The sequence below is a fragment of the Mycetomoellerius zeteki genome, unplaced genomic scaffold (genome assembly GCF_001594055.1).
Source record: "Mycetomoellerius zeteki isolate Tzet28-1 unplaced genomic scaffold, Tzet1.0 scaffold211, whole genome shotgun sequence".
In the NCBI taxonomy this organism is placed as follows: domain Eukaryota; kingdom Metazoa; phylum Arthropoda; class Insecta; order Hymenoptera; family Formicidae; genus Mycetomoellerius; species Mycetomoellerius zeteki.
The window spans coordinates 81,650-106,185 of NW_017257076.1; the positions used below are offsets into that span (position 1 = coordinate 81,650).

Consider the following 24,536-nt stretch of genomic DNA (forward strand, 5'->3'; position numbering starts at 1 on the left):
CGGTGACTTTCTACGCTTCATTATGGACATCGACGCATAATCAGATGTTTAGAAATGTCGCTTCTCACACGAGAAGACGAAAGGTATGCCGCGCGATTCAGCGAAGTATGTCACTTTAGGACAGATCTTACATGCACGCAATACCTACGTATTATATCTATTACGACATCCCAGCTACGTTCGAGCACATAACAGACATCGGCATGTATATAGCGGGGAGAGATAGCTCCGTTCTATGTACTACGGGGCATATCCTGACTTTCGATACAGTTCGATTCGCCGCTACGCGCCGCTTTGAACCGCGTTACCAATTTAGAGATACAGGAAACGCAAGTACAGTTACTTAGAGCTCGAAAGCGAGCCGATCCGGTTGGCAAAATAGAGAAGCGACAAAGAGAGAGGGAGAAGGAGGTAGAATGGTGCAGGTTGAGCGAGGAAAAGGAAGAGAGAGAGAGAGAGAGAGAGAGAAAGATGGCAACTTGAGACAGGTATAGGTGCACGTCATAGTCTCTCCGCTGCCCGCTATTTGCAAAAAAAACGCAATTCTTAAAAATGCAGAGAAAGGTTTCTTCGATTCAAAGAAATATTTCTCTGGGTGCGCTTCGCTCATACCTGGAAGTGGTTTATTGCAAAAAAGAGTAGGTATTTGATGCAAATTTAAGCAACATGTTTGCATTCAAATGCATGAGGCAGTAATAAATTAAATTCCGGTACGAGTAGCTGGATGTTGTGGTGAAACAAACTGATGTTTCTTCACGCTCGTGGCAGCTGATTCCATCGTGGCGATTTTTGCGGTCGTCACTCAGAGCTCTAAAGTTCTTTATAATTACAAATTGAGCTCACGGACCATACAAATGGATTAATTCTGTAAATGATTATGTATACAATATCGCGGTTTGCTATATCAATCGAGATCGGTAGTTATAAAATAATCACTGATGAAGTGCCAACTTCTTTGGGCAGTAAAAAACTTGATGTATGTTAAGCAAGATCTTAGATCGGTTATGCAAATAGCGCATTATACAATTTTGTAACGTCATTGCATTTATATGCAGGTTTGATAACAATATTGCCGATGAGACACGGAAAACGAGAAGCTGCATAGAATGCTAAAGTAACATTCAAGAAATTGGGAGAAATTAATTAACTTTAACATTAGGAATTTGGTGGTCACATATTGTAAATATTCCACTTTAAATTGAAAAATTAGAATTATTAGAAATTCACAGCAAATTGAATCTTTGACGATTAAAACTATTCTTGTAATGAATGAAAATTAAGTATTTTGCAGCTCATCTAATTACAGTAGTAGATCTGATGTGAATTAAAATTTTTACTACTTAGAAAAATTTATGAAGGACCAAATTATAGTTTGTCGAATTATAATCGCTACAGATTTGAATACTTGAAGAATTATGTAAGTGATAGAATATCGAGACCAACTCAATATGGAATCGCGAAGAACATATTTATTAAATATCAACTATGTTAAAATGTAAATGCGTTAAAAAAGCAATTGATTATGTTTATAAAAGAATTAAGAATGTAACATGGTTTACAAACTTACAACAGAAAAAAAGACTATTCTTAAATTAACCATATACTCATATATATTAAGCTTCAAAGATATTAGTCTTGATTTAATTAAATTTGATTTTATGCAAGTATTACTTTGCACTCAATTCAAGACTGGCTCAATTAAAAATTTTATATCAATTCAATTTTATACAAATTCAATCAAATCAAGACTAAAATCTTTAAAGCAAGATTACAATATTTTTGCTTACATGAATATATCATGGTTGATTTAAGAATAGTTTTTTTTTTGTGTACAACTATAATATTATTATTAGGTAATAGATATGTAAGATTTGTATCTTAATAAAGCTGTATTATGAGCTCTTCATGAGTATCTCCATGATCATTAGTGTGCGATCAAACAATTGCGAAATGTATGCAAGTGATAACTATGATCGCAAGAGAAAGCACATCTATAAATCAAAGGCACTAAGAAACGTCATCCTTATAAATACTCTCTTGATATCTCTGTAATCATAATATTTAATATTTCTAATCCAGCAATTATCAAATAATGCAAATGAGCTATCATTAAAGACAGTGATCTGAAGACATAGATCATGTTTAAATAGACGAGTGAGTTGAATCAACATTTCTTACGATACTTAGTGTTATATAAAGAAATGACGTGGAACTGAACACGTGTGTGTTTATTGAATCCCACGTGCACGGAGGAAGAACTTTATAATCAGAAGTAGATAATTAATAAGAGGCACATCGATTTTGATTAATTGACTTCAAAGCGACGACGTGACAAATCGGACGTCTACCTAGAATCAGGTATATTCCTAGAATCCGACGATCCGTTATATCGAGGAAGACGCGATCCGTTTCCGATTGCTATCTCATCGTGCGATTCTTGAAATCGTATAATTAGTGGGTCCAGACATCAAGGGAGGCCACTGACGCGTCGCAAACAAAAAATTTTTCAAGGTTAAATATGAAAAGATAGAATATTATATTATTTAAATTATTACATTGAAAGAAAAATTATTTAAACGTATAATTCATAAAACGTTTTTATTTAAAATTATATTAACACAAAAGAAGAATAATATAATAGAATGTTTCTAAGTAAAAAATATTTTTGCAATATCAAAATTGTGAATATTTTAGAAATATTAACAATATATATAACATTTTGTTATAAATATTTTTAAAAAAGAAGACTCCAAAGGAGGGGACATGGCCTCCATATCCCCACCTGAATCCGCCCGTGGCAAATCGTCCGCGATACCTACGTGAATCTTCGAAAAGATCTCGCATCGAAAAGATCTCATTTTCTCACAAAAGGTGCAAACATTAAATCGTGAACGAGAATCATCACGATTATACCGAATACCTCAAGGGAAAAATGCCGTGTCTCTATTTCCGAGTGCAAACTGCAACGTCGAGAGAAAGCCTCCGTTGATCGAGATCTGCACCGCAATCGAACTGTGACCGGCTGACTCGGTGAAAAAAAGGCCATCGAAAATCACATGCAAATAAACCACGGACAACAATGGTCTCACTGTCTGCGTAATTTGCGTATAGGAAGCCTTATATACACTCGTTGAATCAACATTTTATTCCGAGCGTGTCCGGAGAAAGCGCGCGGGGAGATTCGATAAAAGCGATCCCTCGCAGCAGGTGAAACGGCCATTGGCGTGCCGCAAAGTTCCTTTCCGTTACAATTTTTTAAACGAAAGGCTTGAGAGTAAAGAGGCGAGCCGACAGAACAATCTCGTTCCTCAATTATACTCAATTACAAAAGCAGATTCGATTTTAAATTCCAACTCTCACCACGCACAAAATATGTATTACGTGTATATAATTTATATATATTAAATATATCATATAAATGTACTCTCTAAAATCTTTGGAGTGGAATGTAATTCTAAAGAGTGACAAAGAGCCAATGTTGAAAAAGAATGGCTCAATTATTAATTTTTAAGAATTAGATTTGACTTCAGAGATTTTAGAGAATATATCATAAATATTTATATACGTATCACTCCTAAACGTAGAATAAAATTACAAAAAGTAACGTCCACTCAAATTTTCATGAAAAATCGACGTCCCTATTCATCGAACGTTTTCCAAGTCTCTAAAAGGTAATAGAGGGTTAAGCCGAGTTAGAAAATAAATGAGCAAAAATTGATTTCGAGACAGGAATATTCGCAGCCATGACGATCTATCGAGTCGTACGAATATTGCGATTGAATTATTGCGAACGGAAAAACAGACGGGCTGGAACGATGCGGAACGGGAAGCAACGGGGAGAGAGGTGCCATGCACCGTAATACGACCGGGTCGTCATTGCCGCCAGACTGTGACACTCGGCGCGTTTTAATGTTCGATATTATTCAATTAGAGGTAAATGCCGCGACTGCTCGTGGATTTTCCCTTCGTTAGCTGCTGCCATCGCTCACTCGCTCTTTTGCGCGAGGATTTCGAGAAAACGCGCGTGCACACACCGCGGAACGCCGCGAAACTTTCCACCGAGAAAACGCCGTTTGCATCGCATGACGAGAGCGAATGTCGCGTGCATTGTACGCGGTCATACGATGAATAACGTTACATGAATATAGAGTAAACGGTGCAGTAACGGGGATGCTTTATTAAGCAAGGAGAGTCATTGTTGAGAAGGTTCGATTGCAACATTCTCGTGCAAGAGTCTCCGTGTGTCATTTACTTCGCTGTGGCCACGTTTGTGCATCAATCATAATTTACTTACACTTAATTATAAATAAACTCAAGAGTGAAAGTGAATATTTCTAGTATGACAGTGAATATTTCTAGTACGGCAAATATATATAAGTTGTAAACAGCTGTGAGTTTCAATATACTTTGAAAGATTCAGACGAGATAAAAGTTTGATGAATAAGATTCGAGTGTCTGACTTAGCTGTTTTGAAATATGATAATGAGAACACAAAAAATATTTATTACATTGACCTACAAGCAAAAAGGAGATCGAGAAGCTCCTTCTCTTCAGTGACTTCAACTAAATGTAATGTAAAAGAAAATATATAGATATATTTGTGTCAGTACTAATAAAATATTATCTAAAATTATCATGTCTTTAACATTAAAACTGCCTATATATCTATTTTTTACTACAAATAAATACATGTAATATCTCTACTTGTTTAATATTTAAAACAAGGATAAACAAAAAAAATAATTGATCAATTTAATCATTTACATATAAAAATGGATAATCATCTCAAAAAATGTATTGTTATAAATTTGATAAAAAAATTATAAACTAGTTATTTTAATCGCTTAGGTAGTTTTAATGTTAAATATCTTGTTCATTTGAAAAAGACTAAAAAAATATTTATCGGAAAAAAATATAATCTGCATCATTTATTAACAATGATGAAGAATGATAGTCGTGTATGCTAATGTATATCATCTTCAATGCATATTAATCAAAGAGAGAAACTATATCTCTCCAGAGATATGAATTATAACGCGCCCGACTGTGATACATAAAATTAATTATTAGTGTTTATAGTGATTCAGTAATATAAGAATAATCTCGAGATTATTCATTGATATATATTACTCATCTCCTAAACCGCATAATTATATAACAGTGCTCAATGCTCTAAAAAAATCGATAGAGAAGTCTTAAAAAAATTAATTATTAATGTTCATAGTGATTTGGTATTAAAACAGAAATAATCCCGAGATTATTTATTGATATATTACTCATTTTTTAAAAGCCGCAGAAACTAACTTCATAATTATACAATACAAAAAAAAAATAGACGAAGAAATAATAACTAAAAGAGTATAATAATTTAACAACATGGCGAAAATCTCAATAAATAACTTCGTCATACGTGACCGCACACTATATTTTTCTCACATCGCTGACATTTATTGCATATCTTTTACGAGCAGTTCCTGACTTTAATGTTTTTCATGACATTACTTGTCCTCGAATGTAATTTCAAGCTGAAGAGCAATCGAAACGTGTATTTAGATGAATTGATCTATTTCTGAATTTATCATTGCAAACATTGCAATAATTTTTAGTTATATTAAAAATAATAAAAATATATATATACATATTTATATAACACACTATGTATACGTACATATGTATTTTGTTTTATTGTTTTTAATATAATTAAAAATTATAGCAATGTTTGTGCATCGTTTACTATATACTATATGTAGCAATTTTTTTTGTTCTAATATTTCACATTAAACTGTCCATATAATAACATCTCTACTATTTTATATATATATATATATAATAAAATAGTAGACATAGACAGTTCATGTGAAATATCAGAGGCAACAAGAAAATTGCTGTATTATCAATTATATTACATACTATCGAGGTGTATTCTTGGTATTCACATATTCTCTCTTTAATAACATATATTTTACATAAATTATTCTCCTAGAATTTCATGGCTAACAGTGAGTTAATATCTCCTTTTATCAGTTTCAGGAAGATCAAATTATTATTTCATGCAATTTTATTTACGCATTTAGAGATGGTACTTAACACATTCACAAGAGATACATGATTCTTGAAGGAGTTAATCAGAACTCCTGAGAAAATGTGTAGCAATTTCCGAAAAAAAAAGAAAAAAAAAAGAAAACTTAATTTTCTCACGTACACCCGTATTCACATTATATCATGATTCTGAAAATGGGTTGCTGTCTTCACAGAAGTGAACAAGTGGGTAATTAATGAAAAGCGAAACATGTCTTAAAGTTTCTAGTATCTAATACAATCGTCAGTGAAAAAAACACAACTACCAGTTTCGCGCTTTCCTGGTATAATTTGCAGTTTATCAGACACGCACGGTTGCGTAATTTATCGGCAATGGAATATTTTAAGACCGGTAGTCATAGTCAATTCTTACGTTTCAAGATCGTCTCAAGTAATGTTTTAAGATGTTAATACGGCCTGTGATCGGTTTATGACATTTTAAAATTAAAGATTATCTTAAATATAAGAACCGATTATAAATAGCTTGCTTTTTCATCACTTTCCAACATCATGATTGAATCTAAAGCATTTAAGTGTAAATGATGGAGTTATAAGAGCAAATAGAGTTATAAGAGCGATTTTCAATGTCGCGCAAATCATAAAGTTACAAAAAAGAAATCAAGAATGTATATTCACGCTTCGTACTCGCGAGAACAATTTCGCATAATAATGTTTTTGCAGAAGTTAAAAAAAAAACGATCAACGAGATCAATCTCTTTTAGTCTTAAATTCTTTGCATCGTTTTAATTTGAGATTAAAATATTAATGCTTTGAATATCAATCTGCCACTCCCACCGTAATGTCGCTTTTCATAAATATTTCCTTTTTTCATCTAGCATTATCAAAAAAATTTATACAGTTTCATAATCATGTAACGTTTGTCGTGCTTTGAGGACATAATGTGAAGATTATATAAATCATTGATTATTAATTTTTTAATGAGATAATAACCAGAGAAAAAATTAAATGATAAAGATTCTTCTGCGTCTTTTATAATATATATATATGCACACTGAGAAAAAAATGTCCTAAATTTAAATAAATATTTATTTATAGTGCAACTAATAAATATTTATTAAATATAAAGATATATTTATTTGGTACAAAAAACATTAATTTGATTCAACAATTTCACTTCTTTTTATTAAGTAAATATTTACTGTAAGTAAATGTTTAGTTGGCAATATTCGAATAAATATTTATTTAAATTTAGGATATTTTTTCTCAGTGTATATATGTATATATGTATATTTCTATTATATGTGAAATATTGTATAAACCTTGGTTTCTCTCTCTTTTCTAAATTTTTTATAAATTATAATCTAAATATGAAATTTTAAAAAGTTTATATAAAAACCAATAAAAATATGAAGCATTTTTCAGCTGTTTAACTGGTCCATAATAAATGGTGTAAAACTTGTAAAAATTCTCAAAAAAAATATTCACTAACAGTTCCGCGTGTAATAAAATATTTCATGAAAAATTCGGATATGGTCTTTTTAACGAATAAGCACCTTATGCTAAAGAGAAATAATTGTCGCATGCAACACATTTTCTCAAATTGCTTTTTTCTATATGTAAATTAAAAATGCACGGAGTATAAAAATGATTCTTTGTTTCTTTTATTATTCTGGAAGGTAACGTGAAGGTCGACGAGAACAAGTTTGAGCAAAACTGGAAATAGCTGTGCGAATTCGATGAAGGACCGGTAGCGACGTATATACGAAGCTTTTTTATAAATTTTATTATTTCTTTAATTGTGACCTCGATGTAGTCATGCCGATAACCCTTGTAATTTAAATCATAAGTATAAATCTGCATGCGCACACTTGGTATAAAAACGACACTCTAGAATGACAAAAATGGATTTTTTATATATTAGTGATCAATCTACGATGTTATTATGTATCTTTTCTAGATTTTAAATTTAAGCTATAATTTTAAAATATTTAAATAGCACTGTTTCAAGATAAATGTAATAATCGTAATAAATGCATTACAGTAAATTTTGATTACACCCCTTTAAAAATTTAACAGTAAATTAACAATCTCGATTATTGATCAAATGTAACTCGAGTTTTTGCACGCGGTTCTAAAAACGATATAATATATTTTCTTTTTTAGACGCAGATCTCAAAAACCTGTATATTTTATATCATATAAAACATAAACAACAACAAATTGCATGTGCCCTGTTATTACACCGATTTCGCTCGTTGCGACTTGTTGCCATGTTAATCAATGCAATCCGATAAGGGTGCCGCCTTATAATAACAGGAGAAATAATTTTTTAAAAGTAATGAAATTAATCCTATACACGATATGTATTGAAAGGAAGTACAGATGATACATACACACGTACGTCATGTCAGTATGGTTAAGTTATTCTCGATCGGAAACTCCGTATTTTGCTTTAGACTCTCACGTATATATGTATAATGTATCAGCACACAGTGATCAAAAATACAAACACATCGGTTAAACCTGTCGTGATAAAGAGTCGATGCTATTTATAATCCGTGTTCACGCCACTATTTGACGTAAAATAAATTTGTCATATACCTCCTATTGTAAAAAAAGATCTACCGGTGGAAATTTTATCGATAAATAAAAATCTCCGACTTTGAAATATATGGTTTTAAAATAAAAATTGAAAAATGAATAATAAAGATGTAAAAAGAGCATTAATTTGAAAATATTAAAACAGTCTTAGCAATTAATGTTTTCTTTACATTAAGAGAAATGTTTTGTATCAATAATCAAAATTTTGTTATTGACACAAAAACTATTTGTTGATATATGATCAATCAAATCGTTGATTACCACGACAATATTAATTTGTTAAATTTATTAAATGAACTAATAATTTAATGATATAAAACTGTTTTGAATGATGTTTATAGATCTTTTGTAATTAGAAATAGAACATTTTGTTACCGGAACAAAACGGTTTATATATACATAAGAATAATATATATATATATATTATTCTTATGTATATATAAACCGTTTTGTTCCGGTATATATATATATATATATCTTTCACTTTCTACAGACTGAAATTGTTTGACGTTTTTGAATTTCCTTAGCAAAGGTATATATAGATTTAGATCAATTGAGATTACTAATCACTCTGAAAAAATGGTTGTCATGATTGGTCATGGTGTGGCGACAGCCGAGAAGTCCATGAGAGTAGTCTCTAATCGTCCCAGCTTTATACAGGTAGACGTTGAATTTCTCTTACAAGAAGACACACCATCTCTGACAGCTCTGCGAAACGTTTCTCGCTCTCACCATAGTGGATTATTTTGTTGAAATTAATAAAAGAATAGTCATTTTGTAATGGCAACTAAATTTTACATTGTTATTTACAAAACGTAAGTAACCAAATAAATTTGTACCGTTAAATAAAAACATTTTGTTCATCTCACAAAAAAATATTTTGTAATTTCGTATTTTGTAATTTCAACAAAATAATCCAATGATAATTGATCATTTGTGGATAATTCTCTTTTTTTGCTACCAATACTATATCTTTTTTTTCAGTGTATCATATTTGTGTCAGTAACATATAATTCATATATTTTTTTTAAGTAGTAGCGAGTTTGTATTATTAAATTTTTAGTCAGCCACGCACGTCCATCTTGCGTCTTCCGATTTCTTACGCTTACCGTAAAATGTGATCGGCCGGTTCTGATTATAATTTAAATGCACTCGCCGATACGGGTCGCGAAGTACGCCATTCACACACGCAACACATGTCTTGGACGGCGATATCCCGCATACCGGATACCTCGAGGGACAGTCACGAATTAATTAATCGCCGAATAGGCGTTAACGCCGACCGTAATAATGGCGATCGGCCGATGACGATTAAGGCCGATCCAGTCGGCGGCAAAGATATGCAGAGAAAGTCCGGTCGGCTCCGTGTCGTGTACGCCTGTGTCCGGTCATTGCACCACATAATTCCTTCTACTTTTTTTACCTTGCGCTACGACCGCTACGAATGTCAGAACGCAATTTTATCCAGATACTATCTGCGTGTTATCACTATCGTGTTTCATGCGATCGCGTTTAGATGATTGTTCAGGAGCAGACCAAAACTGGGAAAGTCTCGTTTCGCGACAACAAATTGAAATAATACTAAATTTTAATAAATATTCATTTGAATAATTTTAAGTAAATGTTTGCGAAATGTAAATATATATTTATGCGATGCAAAAATCATTAATTTGATTTAACTATCATTTTTTATTCAGTAAATATTTATTTATTCAATAAAAAAAGTTAAAAATAAAAGTCAAATTAATGATTTTTGTATCACATCAATACATGTTTACATTTAGTAAATATTTATTTAAAACTATTCAAGTAAATATTTATTTATTGCAAGTATATTTAGTATTATTCAAAGAAATATGTAAGATTTAATAAATTTCTTTTCAGTGAACGAAATAAAACGGAAGGAAGATACGTGATAGAAAGAGCATGTCGTCTTTCGTTGATATGGAAGAGTCGCGTTTTCAAAAGTCGCACTCTCTCATTAGCATAATTTTTTTAGTGAACTTGGAGCCGGTTTCCAGCAGGAGTCTTTAGTGATGAATTTATATTTATACGATTATGTGATTCTTTCAAGTTTCAAGACTGAATAACCGGACAGCTAATTTTTATTGAATTGGATTTCTTCTAAGAGATTATAAACAAAGTTATAAATAAAGATTCAAGATTTTCTAAGAAACAAATAATAAAATATTATTTATTTTTTAAACAAATTCAAGCAGCAAAAATATTACTTTCACCATTATTTGCATTACGTTTATTTTAATCACTAATTAAAGATTAATTTTTTTTTCGTCATTCGTCAATAACAATTCAACTTTAAATTAGTAAAGAATTTATAACTGATCTTTAAATTTTTATTTGTGTCGCTTCGAAAAGAAGCCGAAAGAAAAGCTCTTCGAAAGGGCGATTTAAGAAGGCACAGGTATTTAAAGAAAGTACTACAAAACATCGAATTTTTAAAATATTTTTTAAAGCTTGATTTCTCAGGAATGTTTCTGTAAAATTATAAATCGATCGAAAAATGGAAAACACAAAATTATAGTCGAGTGCACCGAACGAGTCAAATTTATATTATACCTGAAACAGGATTTTTTAAAGTATAAAGAAGGATTTTTCTCGTTTCTATTGTATTCATCAAACTTTTGAGCAGCAAAGGATTTGTTTTATGGCCCTCTAGTAGGTAATTCAATGTAAGTGTAAAACTTTTGGTGCATGTTTTCGTAGGACATTGAGAGAAAAATGTTTGGTATTTGTAACTATAATTATATATTACAATAATTATGGTTATTACTGCTATAATAATAATAACAGTAACATGTTGACAACCTAAAATGACTATAATTATAGTTATTACAACTATAAAAATGATTAAAATTACCATAAAAATAATTCAAATTACTGTAATTTTACTATGATTCAAATTATCATAATTTTATTTTTTTTTATATTAATATATTTTTTCGCAATCAAAAAACAAATAAAATTTTTGGAGAAAAATCGATATTTGACTTTGACTAACTGCCATTTTGTTCAAAAGCAATGTTTCGAAAAACGGCTACGTCAAATACTAGATTTATGTTTCAACTTCATAAAGCTTGTGTCGTTTTGCTTTTAGATAAATTTTGTGGAAGCGGCATTAATCCGCGACCATGTTTATTAAAACGAGCTTCACAAGAACGTTAATAACATTGCCTTTTTTAATTACTTTTTAATAAAATTTAGACGACAAAGGGAGAAAAATACACCTTTACAATGAAATAAACCCAACTTCTTTATTTCTTTCCTTCTAGAAAAAATTCATAAAATTAGACTTTATTTTGACGCGTCTAGATATCTATGCCTCCTTAAAAAGACGACGAGAAGGGTGAGATTCACGACCGATGAACGTCAATACAGAATTAGTTATGGTCTTGCTGTTTGCTGATGTATTGATCGTGAGAGGTATCGCGCGCTTCCGGTTGGTTATTCACGTGCCAAGGCTGCACGATCGAGAATATAGCGCAACGTGTATCTATCGTTCTTAATTGCCGCTTATCTAGACGCATAATTACCGATGATATGAATTAAGCACCGGCCCAATTTTTTCATCGCCCAAAACAACTCGATTGAAATGAAAGCGAAACGTCGACGAATACGTCGAGTCGATTATTGATAAAATATCGATGTTATTTTTTACAAGTAATACGGCTTCCGATCTACATAAACATTCACAAACAAATAAACTTTAAAGTAAATCCTACGATCCGGCTCTCAATACGACTACTTGAATAACGACAAATATAAGAAGATATATAGCTTAATTAATCGTGCGACGTTGTTGGGATTAATGAAGAGACAGTTTATTCGTAAACATATTATTTATATTACAAATGATAATGGGTTCAATTTAACATAACTGCTTGCGTGATATTTTTTGTGCGTTTGTAGTTCAATTAATTATGCGTAATGTGTTTGCCTTTAACGATAATGTAACATGCGTAAAAATTGATTACTTTGAGCACACATTTATCCCATCAAATTAATAACTAATTCGTGTATTAAAACGATATATTGGCAAACATATCAAATGACTTCAATATTTCTAACATTAATTTACTTGCAATATTTTTTATCAGTCCAGTCGTAATACGAGAAATTTTTTCTTTTTATTTTTGTGAATTGCCTACAAATATCTCGGAGCAAAACAACACAAGTTACATTAGCCAGTTATCCTCCAATCAACCATAAATGGAAAGAGCGATTTTACTAAAGTATCTAAAAGTTTAACTAGGTGTATTCCGAAAGTTTACATTGTGATATTCTCAAAATTAACTTTTTAAATTAAAATTAATATTTTGTTAATGTTGAATGAGTGGAACGACAATAAAGTAAAAAATTAAGCTTTATTTCATACACGGAAAAACAATTTAGTTATCTAAAAACTTAGCTATAAATACAGATTTAAAAATAATTTGTTGAACCTTCAACACATTTATATAGGAAACTCAAGCCTGATGAGCAATGCTGCAAAAAATTTGGCATTCTAATAACCGGCCTGAGTGTTCTACATATAATAATTATTTTGATAGTTCAACAGATTTACGTTCAGATCTGCATTTAGCTAAATTTGCAGATACTTCAGCAAAAACTATTCTTTCCATATATGAAACAAAGTTTAATCTTTTACTTTTTATTCTCATTCTACTAACCAACAATAATAAAACATTAATGTCAATTTAATTTTAATTAACTTTAATTTTTTAAAAATTAATTTTGAAAATATCACAATGTAAATTTTCAGAATATACACCCAGTAAAACAATAACATATTCTTTCTTTTTATTATTTATAAAGTTCTAATCTTTGTACTGCAATGATAATTTAATAAATTCTGTTTCGATTTTCACTCACCCTTGGCCCATCCGGTCAGCACATTCCCGAGATACGCGACTTTGTAGGAGGGATCGTATTCGGTAATCGATGCATTGCCTCTGTGCCTCCTCCAGAGTCGACCCAGTCCTCTCTTCAAGGATCTCAGTGTTCTCTGACCGAATTCCTTGCTCGCACTGGAGGATTGCACCGTGCCATCGTTCTCGTCGATGGGATCCGCGACGACATCGCCCATCGTCTTCATCCTCACGTTTGTCTCTTTGCGAATAATTCCTTGTCGAACTTTCGCACTGGTTTCTAGTTCACGTAAGAAAGTCCGCACCTTTCGGTCGAGGTCACCGCGCTACATTGTGCCACCACTTCGTCGTGCTTCGTGTTTTATTCGAGGGAACGAGATATACGAGGAAGATTGACTTCTTCCTACTCCGGCCGAATAAAAGAAAATCGTCTTGCGATCGCGGTTAGTGATCGGTTTCGATAATCGAGAGAAGTTGTGAAACTCGTATAAATCGTCGGCGTTAAGCTATGTAAGCGACTGTCGATCGATCGTCAGAAATTGTCGTTCGCCGCTTCCAAGGCCGTACCTCTCCTCGATCGTTATTTGCGCGCGCGTGGAAAGATCGCGGCTTCGTTCCCTCGTGCGACCCCGCGTGTCATCTCCTTTCCTTCCGCGTTCCTCCTGCCCGCCGGCGAAGTTCACGATACGTTTCTGAAACAGAACGAAAAATCGTTGACGCAAAGGTCGATTTCCAAGGGACCGACCGGTTATCGGCTCCACGAAATAAAAACGGTGTGACTTACATACGTTGGTAAAATACATTTTTTTTTTTTTCAGTATAACGGATCCTCGATCGAAGATGCGCGAAATAAATTGCGGAAACGCTTGGATCGATCGAAATTTATTGGCTCGGGATCCTTTGAACGTGATAAATTTTTTTAAACTGAGCTGTCAAAGCTCAATTTTCGAGAAAGTTTTTGATTGGGATCGCGCCCAAATAGATATTAACTAAGAAACTTTCTCTCATGCGTTCTCTCTTAATATTCGATTGGAAAAAAGATAAAACGACAATAAATATCAGAGCGAATACAAATAAAGTATTCCGGTGCAGGAGTAATTAAAATAATAAAAATTTGTTTTTACATGTAGATTGTCAGGAATTAGAAATTGGTTACGATCAATTGGTTACGATTGAATTTTCAATTTTTTTTTATCGTTTCTAGAATCTTAAGAAAGTTACATTCAAAGTAGAAAGTACTACTTATAAAAATACAGATGTGGGAGAAAGTAAAATAACTGATAACGAGTGCAGTGTTCCAAATACGTACGAAAGTAATCATGATTGAGTCGCATGAAGGCTTTTATCACCTCCGTAAAAAATATAAGATAATATTAAAAGTGCTCGATATTCCCTTCCCCTCGCAAAATTCTGGAAAGAACGTATAATTATTAGATAATTATCAATAATAAAACGTTGTTGCGATCGATATTAAATCTTTTTTTTTTCCTCCTCCGTGTAACGTTCAAGTGCATTAATCGATATCAACAAGAACAAGATTGTCTTTCTTGTGGAAACTGCATCAACGTTGAAAAATTAGTTTTCGCGAAACGTAACGAACTCGCACGTAGAACGTGCATTGATAAGAATTTAAATGAGGACGAGAGGCAAACTTAAAACGGTTTGGTGGATTTTTAGTACAAGGCTGTTGTGTATCTCGTGCTTGTTTTAAGATCGTAATATACGAGAGTGTAAGTACGCGCGCGTTCATCCGGTTAATTTATCTCACCGGAAATTACGGTTTTCACCGGAAATCTTGCGGTCTGCCGCGAGATTTCTTGATCTTCGCTAAAATAAATCCCTGTTTAATGGATGTTGTAATAAATTCCATGTTTTATCGCGACGATTAACATTAATAATCAATGAATTAACATGCTCTCTAAAAGTGTCAGTATATTTTTACTGACTTTAGTGCTACACTTATAAATGATGTATTATCAGCGATTGTTTACTGTTTTTCAGTAATAATACACTAATTCACTTTCATATGATTTTTTGTAGATTCACTTGTAGAAAATCCTAATCTTTAAAAGTGAATCAGTGTATTATTATACTAAAAAATATTCGCTAATGATTACATTAGTTGTAACTGTGGCTGAAGTCACTAATACTAAAGTCACTAATTCACTTTTAGAGAGTACATTAAATTAAGCAATAAGTAATTATATAGAAAAGCATTCCACTGGAATTCTGTATTTCTTAATTATTGATCATTAGAATAAACATTGAAAAATTAATAGCAATTACAAATTTCAGTTTTCTATAAAGAATTATTTTGCGCACTGCTGGAGCACGGCGGTTAGTCGTCTCAACATTGCGAAAGGGACCCGGGAAAAATATTTCCGGATTCGAATGAATATTTTTCACTTCTTCTCATGCGTTTCTCTAGTCCTAAAACTGTCTATCATCATTTACTAAATATCCCGTATTACGCGGCGCTGCTATGTTGTTTACGAATATTTTTCGTAATTGAAACATGTGCGACCAGCGTGGATAATCGTCTGGTATATAATCGGTATACAGTGTAGTTATAATGCAGCGACAGGTGAACTATTGTTGTTTAGACGTGGGACTTGCTGCATTTCTTGCAAATAACGTGGAAGATAAAAAATTACGACAGCGTTTTCATAACTCATCAACTGCGCAGGAAGCTCTCTCTTAATTATGCACAAAATAAATGCTTGCAGATATAAAAATAATGTTAAAAAAACTTTTTTAAAGAATTAGTTTAGTAGAATTCTTTGTGCAAAATTGTTCCTCAAATTTATTATGTAGTAGCATAATAAATCTTGAGATGCATCCATCAATTAATTACGTAATCACATACGGAGTACATAAGTAATTATCATATTTGTGTTGTCTGCGTTTGGTTATTTAGTGGTGTTATCGCTAACTTCGAATCTAAGCAAGGAAATTAATGACCTGTGTGTATGAAGCACACAATGCGCCGTACGATTTTTTTTCCCATGCAGAACTTTGCAATTAGAAAAAAATATGAATCCTTAAATACGTTCCCAAGAAACATTTTGAAATCAATGTTTTGAGTTTAAAATGAATTTTATAAGATTTTTGATAAGATTATTTATAAAAGTCCTTCCGATGTAAGGAGGCAGATTTTTACAAACCACTTTTTTCAATAAAACGTGAAAATACGCAAGATTATCACGACATGTGCAGCAGTAAGTTCGATAAGAAAAAACCTTCATTTAAAAATATACAATTTTAACACTTAAAACAACGACATACATAATTATTGTAATAATGTAAAAACAAATTGATATTTTTTATTGAACGATCGTGTAAGTTTTATTAGAGACATAAATTAGCAAATATATATAGCATGACTCAAGAAAGAAAAAAGAAAAAAGTTACGTGCTTTTGTGACACGATTTCATAACTTTAGATTTTAAATATTATAAGACTTCTTTTAAGTTAGGTATATAACATTGTTAAAAAAAAAATTATGTTATACAACAGCATTATTTTAATTGAAAATAATCTTGTTAGTTCACAATAATAGTATTAATGAAACAAATAAAATTTTATTAAAACAAGAGTATATGTTTTATTTCATTAATAGTGTTATTGAATTAACAAAATTATTTTCAATTAAAATAATGTTGATATATATGGTATAACATCACATATTTTTCAGTGTATCTTTTAAAATCTATCTTGAAAATCCAACAGTCCACAATGCAGGGAGAAAAATAAGTATTTCGATCACCGTTTAGTTTTTACATTATTACACCGTTTTTACGCTTGGTAAGTTATAAAAATTGCAATTTCGGAAAGATCTGCAGGATAAACATTATATATTCGCGTGTAACCACAATGCTGCGAGTTCCCCGAGACTAAGTTTAAAAATAGCTGGCGGATTTGCATTTGCGTAAGAAGTGGTTAGACACGATGACTGCCCTGACAGAGAACAAGTGTGATATACTGGAAATAAATCATCAGGGATTTATTGACCGTCTGTCGTTGTCGCGTAACTGAAAGCGCTTATATGCTCGACGCAAAGCAGACGGTGCATAAAACTGTCTGTCCAATTCACATTGCATGGACTCATCATCGTCGTCGTGCAGATCAAGTTGCGTTACGTCAAGACTGACATTGGTCGCCACACCTGCGGTTTGTCTGTCTCGCCCGGTGTGTTTTGCGTGAATGAATCGCGTACGTGCATCTTGGCGTGCGGTTCTGTAATTTTGTCGGATAAAAAGCGACAAGATGATAATTGTGACCGGTCTTGCTTTCTCGCGCGATCCCCGAACGTATGATCCGCGAACGAAGACATTTAACCCGCGCGGATATTTAACCTCAATGTGTCGTGCATTAATTAGAATCACGCAAACAACTTGAGGTCGTTCGGTCAAGGCGTGTTGCAATACGATGTCACGATGGTGTTACAATAAAATATTACAATCTTATAAAAGTCGAACTTAAATTCAAAACTTAATTTACACGCGAAGATAAACGATAATGTATTTTTACATGATATTTTGTAATAATAATATAAAAATAAAAAAGTTTCGATTGTATAAATTAAAGGTACAATATATATAAGGTACATCACTTTAATTTTGCAGATCGAAACTAAACTACTAATTCTTTAAATTAATTAAATTTTGCAAAATTAAAAATATATACTATAATGATATAAAGAGATGTTTATATTATATAGTTAATTTAGAAGATTAGTTAGACGTTAATTTCGTGCAATATTAAAATATTTAATAAAAATAATCTGGACTGTTATATACAATCGTGACAATTTGATTTAATTACTTTTAATTATCACTATTCATACATGATCATTAAATTCGTCATTTATATAGAGACGTTATAAAAATCCAAATATTAATATAATAACACATAATGACTTTAATAAGATTCCGTACATATGCAACTCTATTATTAATTCTTTTTTAATAAAAGTTAATCTTTTTTAATAAATAGTTACAAAGATTGATAAACTAAAAAATAAACTAATGGAATATTCCACTGACACTCGAATGATATCACTCGTATTTATGTAAACTCGTCTGAATATAATTTTTTTATGAACCTAATGATGTCTATTTAATAATATCTCTACAATATTTGCTAACATCAATTAAATAATCAATTATTTATCGAACCACTGTTTTTATCAAATGTACTTATCTAGATAATAAAACTTCTTTAGTAAAGTAAAAAAGAAAAATGAAATATTGAATCAAAATGAAAAATGAAATCATATTTTTTTTAGTCAAAATAAATGGTATTTTTTTCAGTCAATTTACATATTTAATACATAAATATATTCATTATTCCTCATTTTTAATAAGATGAAGTAACAGAATTGCTAGTAAAATAACAATTTTTTTTAAATAAAAAATTGTCAGTAATCGATTAAAATTGATTGTTAATAAAATTGATTGTAAATGATTAAAAAGCTAAACTGCTTCGTTCAGCTTGGATTTCTAAAAATATGAATTTATTGGCTAATTTGATAGGCAAATGTAACCAACAAGAATTTGTCATCACAACTCATTTTTTCTTCTCAGAATAGTGACATCAGAGGAAAGTATACAAAGAAATTAATTAGTTCATTGCATATTCCAAGCTATTCCATATATTTATTAACTTATTGTTCAGTCATATAACAAAATTGATTTTTTCGACTATGAAACGTACCTACATGTGGATAACACATCGTTCGGATTGTACAATGGTATACCTATTCATCGGATGATTAATTGCAGAACTTCTAGATCGGAAAAAGAAACCAGTTTCGCAAATACAGGTTGCGAGTTGCAACGTTATCATGAGTGATTATACGTGATTATCATACACTTACAATGTCGCGCGGCTAGACACGGCTTGGTCATAACTAAAGTTTCCGCCGATTCATGATGTCGATAATAAACGAAGGTCTTTCTGGATAATCTGGAGTTTATTCACGATGCAGGATGTGAGACATTGTAAATTTATCGTAAACTTTTTACATTCTTTATCAAGCATATTTATGATGTAGCGAGAATTTAATTAAAATTCATAATTTGTTGTGATATCGTAATTATAAATATTATCTTGCTATTAAACATAAAAAGGATTTATAAAAATAAATTAAGATTGTTTGCACGTGTGTATATAAAGGGAAAAAAGAAGCGAATAATTATATCGAGATTGCTGGGGGAAAATGTGATTATAAATTCATAGGAAGAAGCAATAATTGAGTACCTTATTAACATATAGAAAATGTAAATTGCCCATCTTTTTCCTCGTTCTCTCTGCACTGTTATTATTGATGAAGTCTCCTCACGAGATTGTGAACAGTTTATGAATCAAGCATTTATCAGTTCATTTCGGAGTCAAATTTTCTACACTTTAAAAAATATCAGTGCGAATGTAACATCCATGCGGTGTCTATATAATTCTCACTGTATTGATATTAACATCAACATGCTGTTCAAATCTCTGATGTTTATACCAACACCATTTTAGTATGGATTTAAAATTCATGGTGTTAAATTTACATCGTTATTTTTTAAAGTGTCTAAGTAATTCCCAAAACCACGATAACTTCTCGCGATCATAAAAAAAAAAAAGCTTTTCGAATCGCAGTTCCGAAAGTTTTTACTTACAATTAGAAGGAAGTCTCGAACCGAATTCGCGAATTTAGGTGACCTCGAACGTGCAAAAAATCCACGGTTATAAGTATTTGATTTATGAGAAATATGTTAGAAAAACAAAAAACAAACAATGTCAGCAGACAGCCATTATGGAAGAATTAAGACCGTCGCACACAAAATGACACAATCCGCTTAAGTATAGTATAAGGCTGGACCAATGAGCATCCGGTATAAAGACACCATATTGATTTATATGATGCTCATTAGTCCAATGGCCTTATGCTATTATAATGAATCAGCGGTGACAAATAAAGAGGTCTAAATTATTCGCGACGCGAAATAAAATATTATATAGGATATTCATAATATAGCATAAATTTTACGTTTATAGGAAAATATTATTTCTCGGGTGTCATGAGACGTGTAAAAAATCGAATCTATGAAGATACTTGATTCAATTTTTTACAATTCCTTTTGAATATTTTATGTTTTTCCTGTTTCCTTATATAAGTATACGTGCGTGTGTTACGTATACGTACATAATTGTCTGTTGTATGTACATCATAGCATTTATCATTCCAAAGCACTGTCATCATCATTATCATTCAAGAATATAGTTAATTCAACCCTTTTTTCTGCCTATAACATCCGTGTCTATTGATAGGATATTAGAGATTTAATTCAGGTCGGTTAAACTAATATTAGAAGTTAACCCAAACAGTCACAAGAATTGACAACATTATGACGTGCGTGAAAATCTGTAACCGATTAATCTTACCGATGACTTCATATATTGTCGTTTGGTCATTTCTTCAACAACGCTTCCGTGTATGCGTATAAATAGTTGTGTCATCGTTTCATTTATCATTCCAAAACATTATCATCATCATTTATGAATATGCCCTGTCCAATTAAAAGCAATTAATAATAATTGCGTATAAGACATTATCAACAACGAAAGCTCTGATAAATTTGTGCATTAAAGATTTGATGTAATATATCGCTCAACTTTTTGAAAAACTGTCTATCTACAGAATTCTTTTACCAATAACAGAAAATATCCTGAATATAAAATAATATTTAATCAGACTTAAGGATCCAAAAATTCCGGTGTTATCTTTCTAACTTTGTTGAATACAAGAAAAATTTTAGTCGGATTGGTTGTAAAGAGATTTTTATAATTTTGACAATAAAATTATTATTACTGTTGCATAAATTGCAATAAATGTATTCTTACTGCGACTGTAATGATTCATCTATTTTCAGTTCCACGATTGAAGCAAAAATACACTACTCGATCCAACCTCAGTTCGTTATTATGAATCAGTGCCTGAATCACTTGGCCCCACTAGAATTAAACGCAGTATTCCGCTTTTGCACGACTTTCATCACGTCACGTATAATAAATCCGACAAAATCTCACGATCGTTGTCGAACGTCGAATGTGGCGAGGGCGACCCAGTGTATTCTACTCTCGCGAAAGTGGCTCGGTTGGTCGCGGGCGAATAAACGAAAGAGAAGAGTCGTGGAGACAGAAAGAGAGAACGAAAGAAAGATATGGATGGAGAAAGAAAAGACGTTTTCGCTGCGGTATTGTTGTGGTGGATCGCGGGACGACGGTTTGCGAAAAAAAGAAACTCAAGGAAGATGAAAGAAAAAGAAAGAATGAGATGAGAAAGAGGGAAGAAATCGAGCATGATGGTCCTTACCGCACCGTTGTGTCGTCCCACGATTGTATGCTAAGGCGATACATAGTGTAGGCTCATGCGTATTATACCCACACTTATGGGAAACTGATTTCTAAATGGCTGTAGGATCGCGGGTGCGCGTGTTGCGAAGTATGACTTACGATTGCAAAATTAACGCGAGTCGATGGCTCGGCAGCCGCGGCTTTTCCGATTAAACGTGAGAGGCGTTCTGCCTAGATGCGCGTCGTCTTCGGATAAATCTGTGCTGTATTTGAGAGAAATCACGACGCTTAGATACCGTGCATCCTTCTTAAATACTCGCGTGTCTGAAAATTATGAAGAGCCATACCGGTTACTTTCCTCAAAGAGAACAGACTTGTTAGATCCTCTTCAAACTTAATATTTAGTTACAAAAGATTGACATTTTAATCTCTTCCTCATAAAAAATAAAAGAGAAACGAATAGTTTTCAAATGAGATTAGTCTGTAATGTAAATGTGCTTTAGAATTAATATTTTATTTAATATAGGTACTATTTAGACCCGGTTTTATTTTTCGATTAATTTGTTTAAATTTAATCTCAATTAACTTGATGATAATATAAAATTGTATGTTTTAGCTATGATTAATCACTAAATTGATTTTGTAGTGGTAGCTTTAAATCAATTTAGTAATTACCTAGTTTAAAAATATTATTTTTACATTATCATTAGGATAAATCTAATCACAGGTTAATAAAAAAATTAAAGACTTAATATGATATTCGATTTTATTTCAATTTTAAGATACTCAATTATTTTTAATTATCTTTCAGTCATATATCTGGATGATATGGTAATAGTATAATAACAATATCTTAATTAATAGAAAGAAATAGAATGTGCATTCGAAAGTATCTATTATCGAAAGCAAAACAAAGTATATTACGATTACACGAGAAGAGAACGCAGTAAACGGTGTATCGATGATATATAGGTGGATGCAATAAAAACGCGAGTAGGGATACTCTTGTAACGGGCATCCTCGGATCCGTTGGAAGGCCATTGACTCCGCAAAACTTTCGCCGCCGCTTTCATATAAGGCAGACACAAAAGTATAATTTAGATATTGCAAAAAGAGTGTTCGATTATCGTCTCGGCCAATGAAATTGATAACCTTGTACAAGATCTGTATTTGCAAGATAAGTATATGCAAGTGCATGACTTTCCTTTTTGTAAAAGACGTCGCATTTTTATTATCAATATAAAAATTACTTTAATCTCGTGGAATATCAAGATTCAGTAAGTACCTACAATTGGATTTGAACTTTTAATGTACATCAATTTAGTCATGGAATGTCGAGACCCATTAAATATCTACAATTGAATTTGAACTTTTAATGTACATTGAAAATCAAATGACTGCGTTCAGTAGAAAAAGCAGCTTTGTAAGATTTTATCTCATCAATGTTGTAAGGTTTTTTAATGTAATTGATTCTTGCCCTTAATTCCTTACGGATTTAAATGTATAAACTAATCGTATTAAAGAATCTTACAACAATTGCAAAGCAGCTTTTTCTGCTGAACGCAGACAATATTCTATCACGTGTCACACATACATAAACTATAGATTTATTTAAACTGGAATTGTAGTTGCATTAATTTAACTATAAATTGCATGAAGTTGCATAAAGACGTTTTGATTCACTGAAAAAGAATTAAATTTTAATAAATATTTGTTTAAACAGTTCTAAGTAAATATTTATTAAATATAAACATATATTTATTTAATACGAAACCATTAATTTGATTTAATTATCATTTTTTGAGTAAATATCTATGTACTGCAAATAAATATTTACTTACAATTAGTACTATTCAAAGAAACATGTGTTAAGATTTAGTAGACTCTTTCAGTATATATGAATAAGAACTCATCGTAAATACCGCACATCTCTGCATTCGTCGAACATTAGAATGTTGCATCTATGATTATCACTTCACTTGACCGATTTTAGTTCCGGCATTTAGAATCTGCGCGCTATATGCGAAGTAACGAAGAAGAAACAGAATGAAAGAAATTGCAATCACGTTCATAAGATCCGATCCAAGAAATAACTCGCAACTCCGAGATCGCGAGACAACGTCGACCGCGCCAACCCTCAAAGCTACTAAAAGCCCAGGTCTTCGTTTTCGTTCCGCTGTTTGCTTCTCGCAGCAGCGGTACAAATCGCCGTATCGCCCTGTAAAACCACCGCGGCGCGGTGAATGTGAAATTCGCGAAGACGTTTACGCGGCGTCGACGGATTCCCGACGGTGGCCATCGGCGGCACTCCGCGTCTTGCCAAGGAAGAGAGCGAGGAAGCACGGCTTCCTTCGTCGCCGCATGCCGGGAGACTTTCTCACGAGAAGGGCGTCGTATAATATATCTACCTTGTATACCGAATATTCATCTCTCTCTTTCTCTATTTTGCGGTGGCAGCGGATCCTAATTGCGATCTCTTACGAGCAACGCCGCCCACGAGCAACCGCAGTCATTTAAATTTGTGTCATTACATTCCGCGTGCGCGAGACGGCGCGAAGGAAGCCACCGGCGGTGTGGGACGGTAAAAACCCGGGTGCATTCTCGGCGCAATGCTCCATTCTCGCGTGCGCGAGACGCCTATAACAATGGCCGAGGTACATTTCACAG

At 32.2% G+C, this 24,536-nt stretch overlaps 1 protein-coding gene across 1 annotated transcript in view; it reads right to left on the bottom strand.

Moving 5' to 3' along the window:
* Window positions 1–24,536, bottom strand: part of LOC108722609 (uncharacterized) — a 43,486-nt gene that overhangs the window by 4,625 nt on the left and 14,325 nt on the right. Inside the window, 1 exon segment of the mRNA XM_018447797.1 lies at window positions 13,531–14,218. Coding sequence (XP_018303299.1) covers window positions 13,531–13,753 — 223 coding nt within the window. The 5' untranslated portion in view covers window positions 13,754–14,218.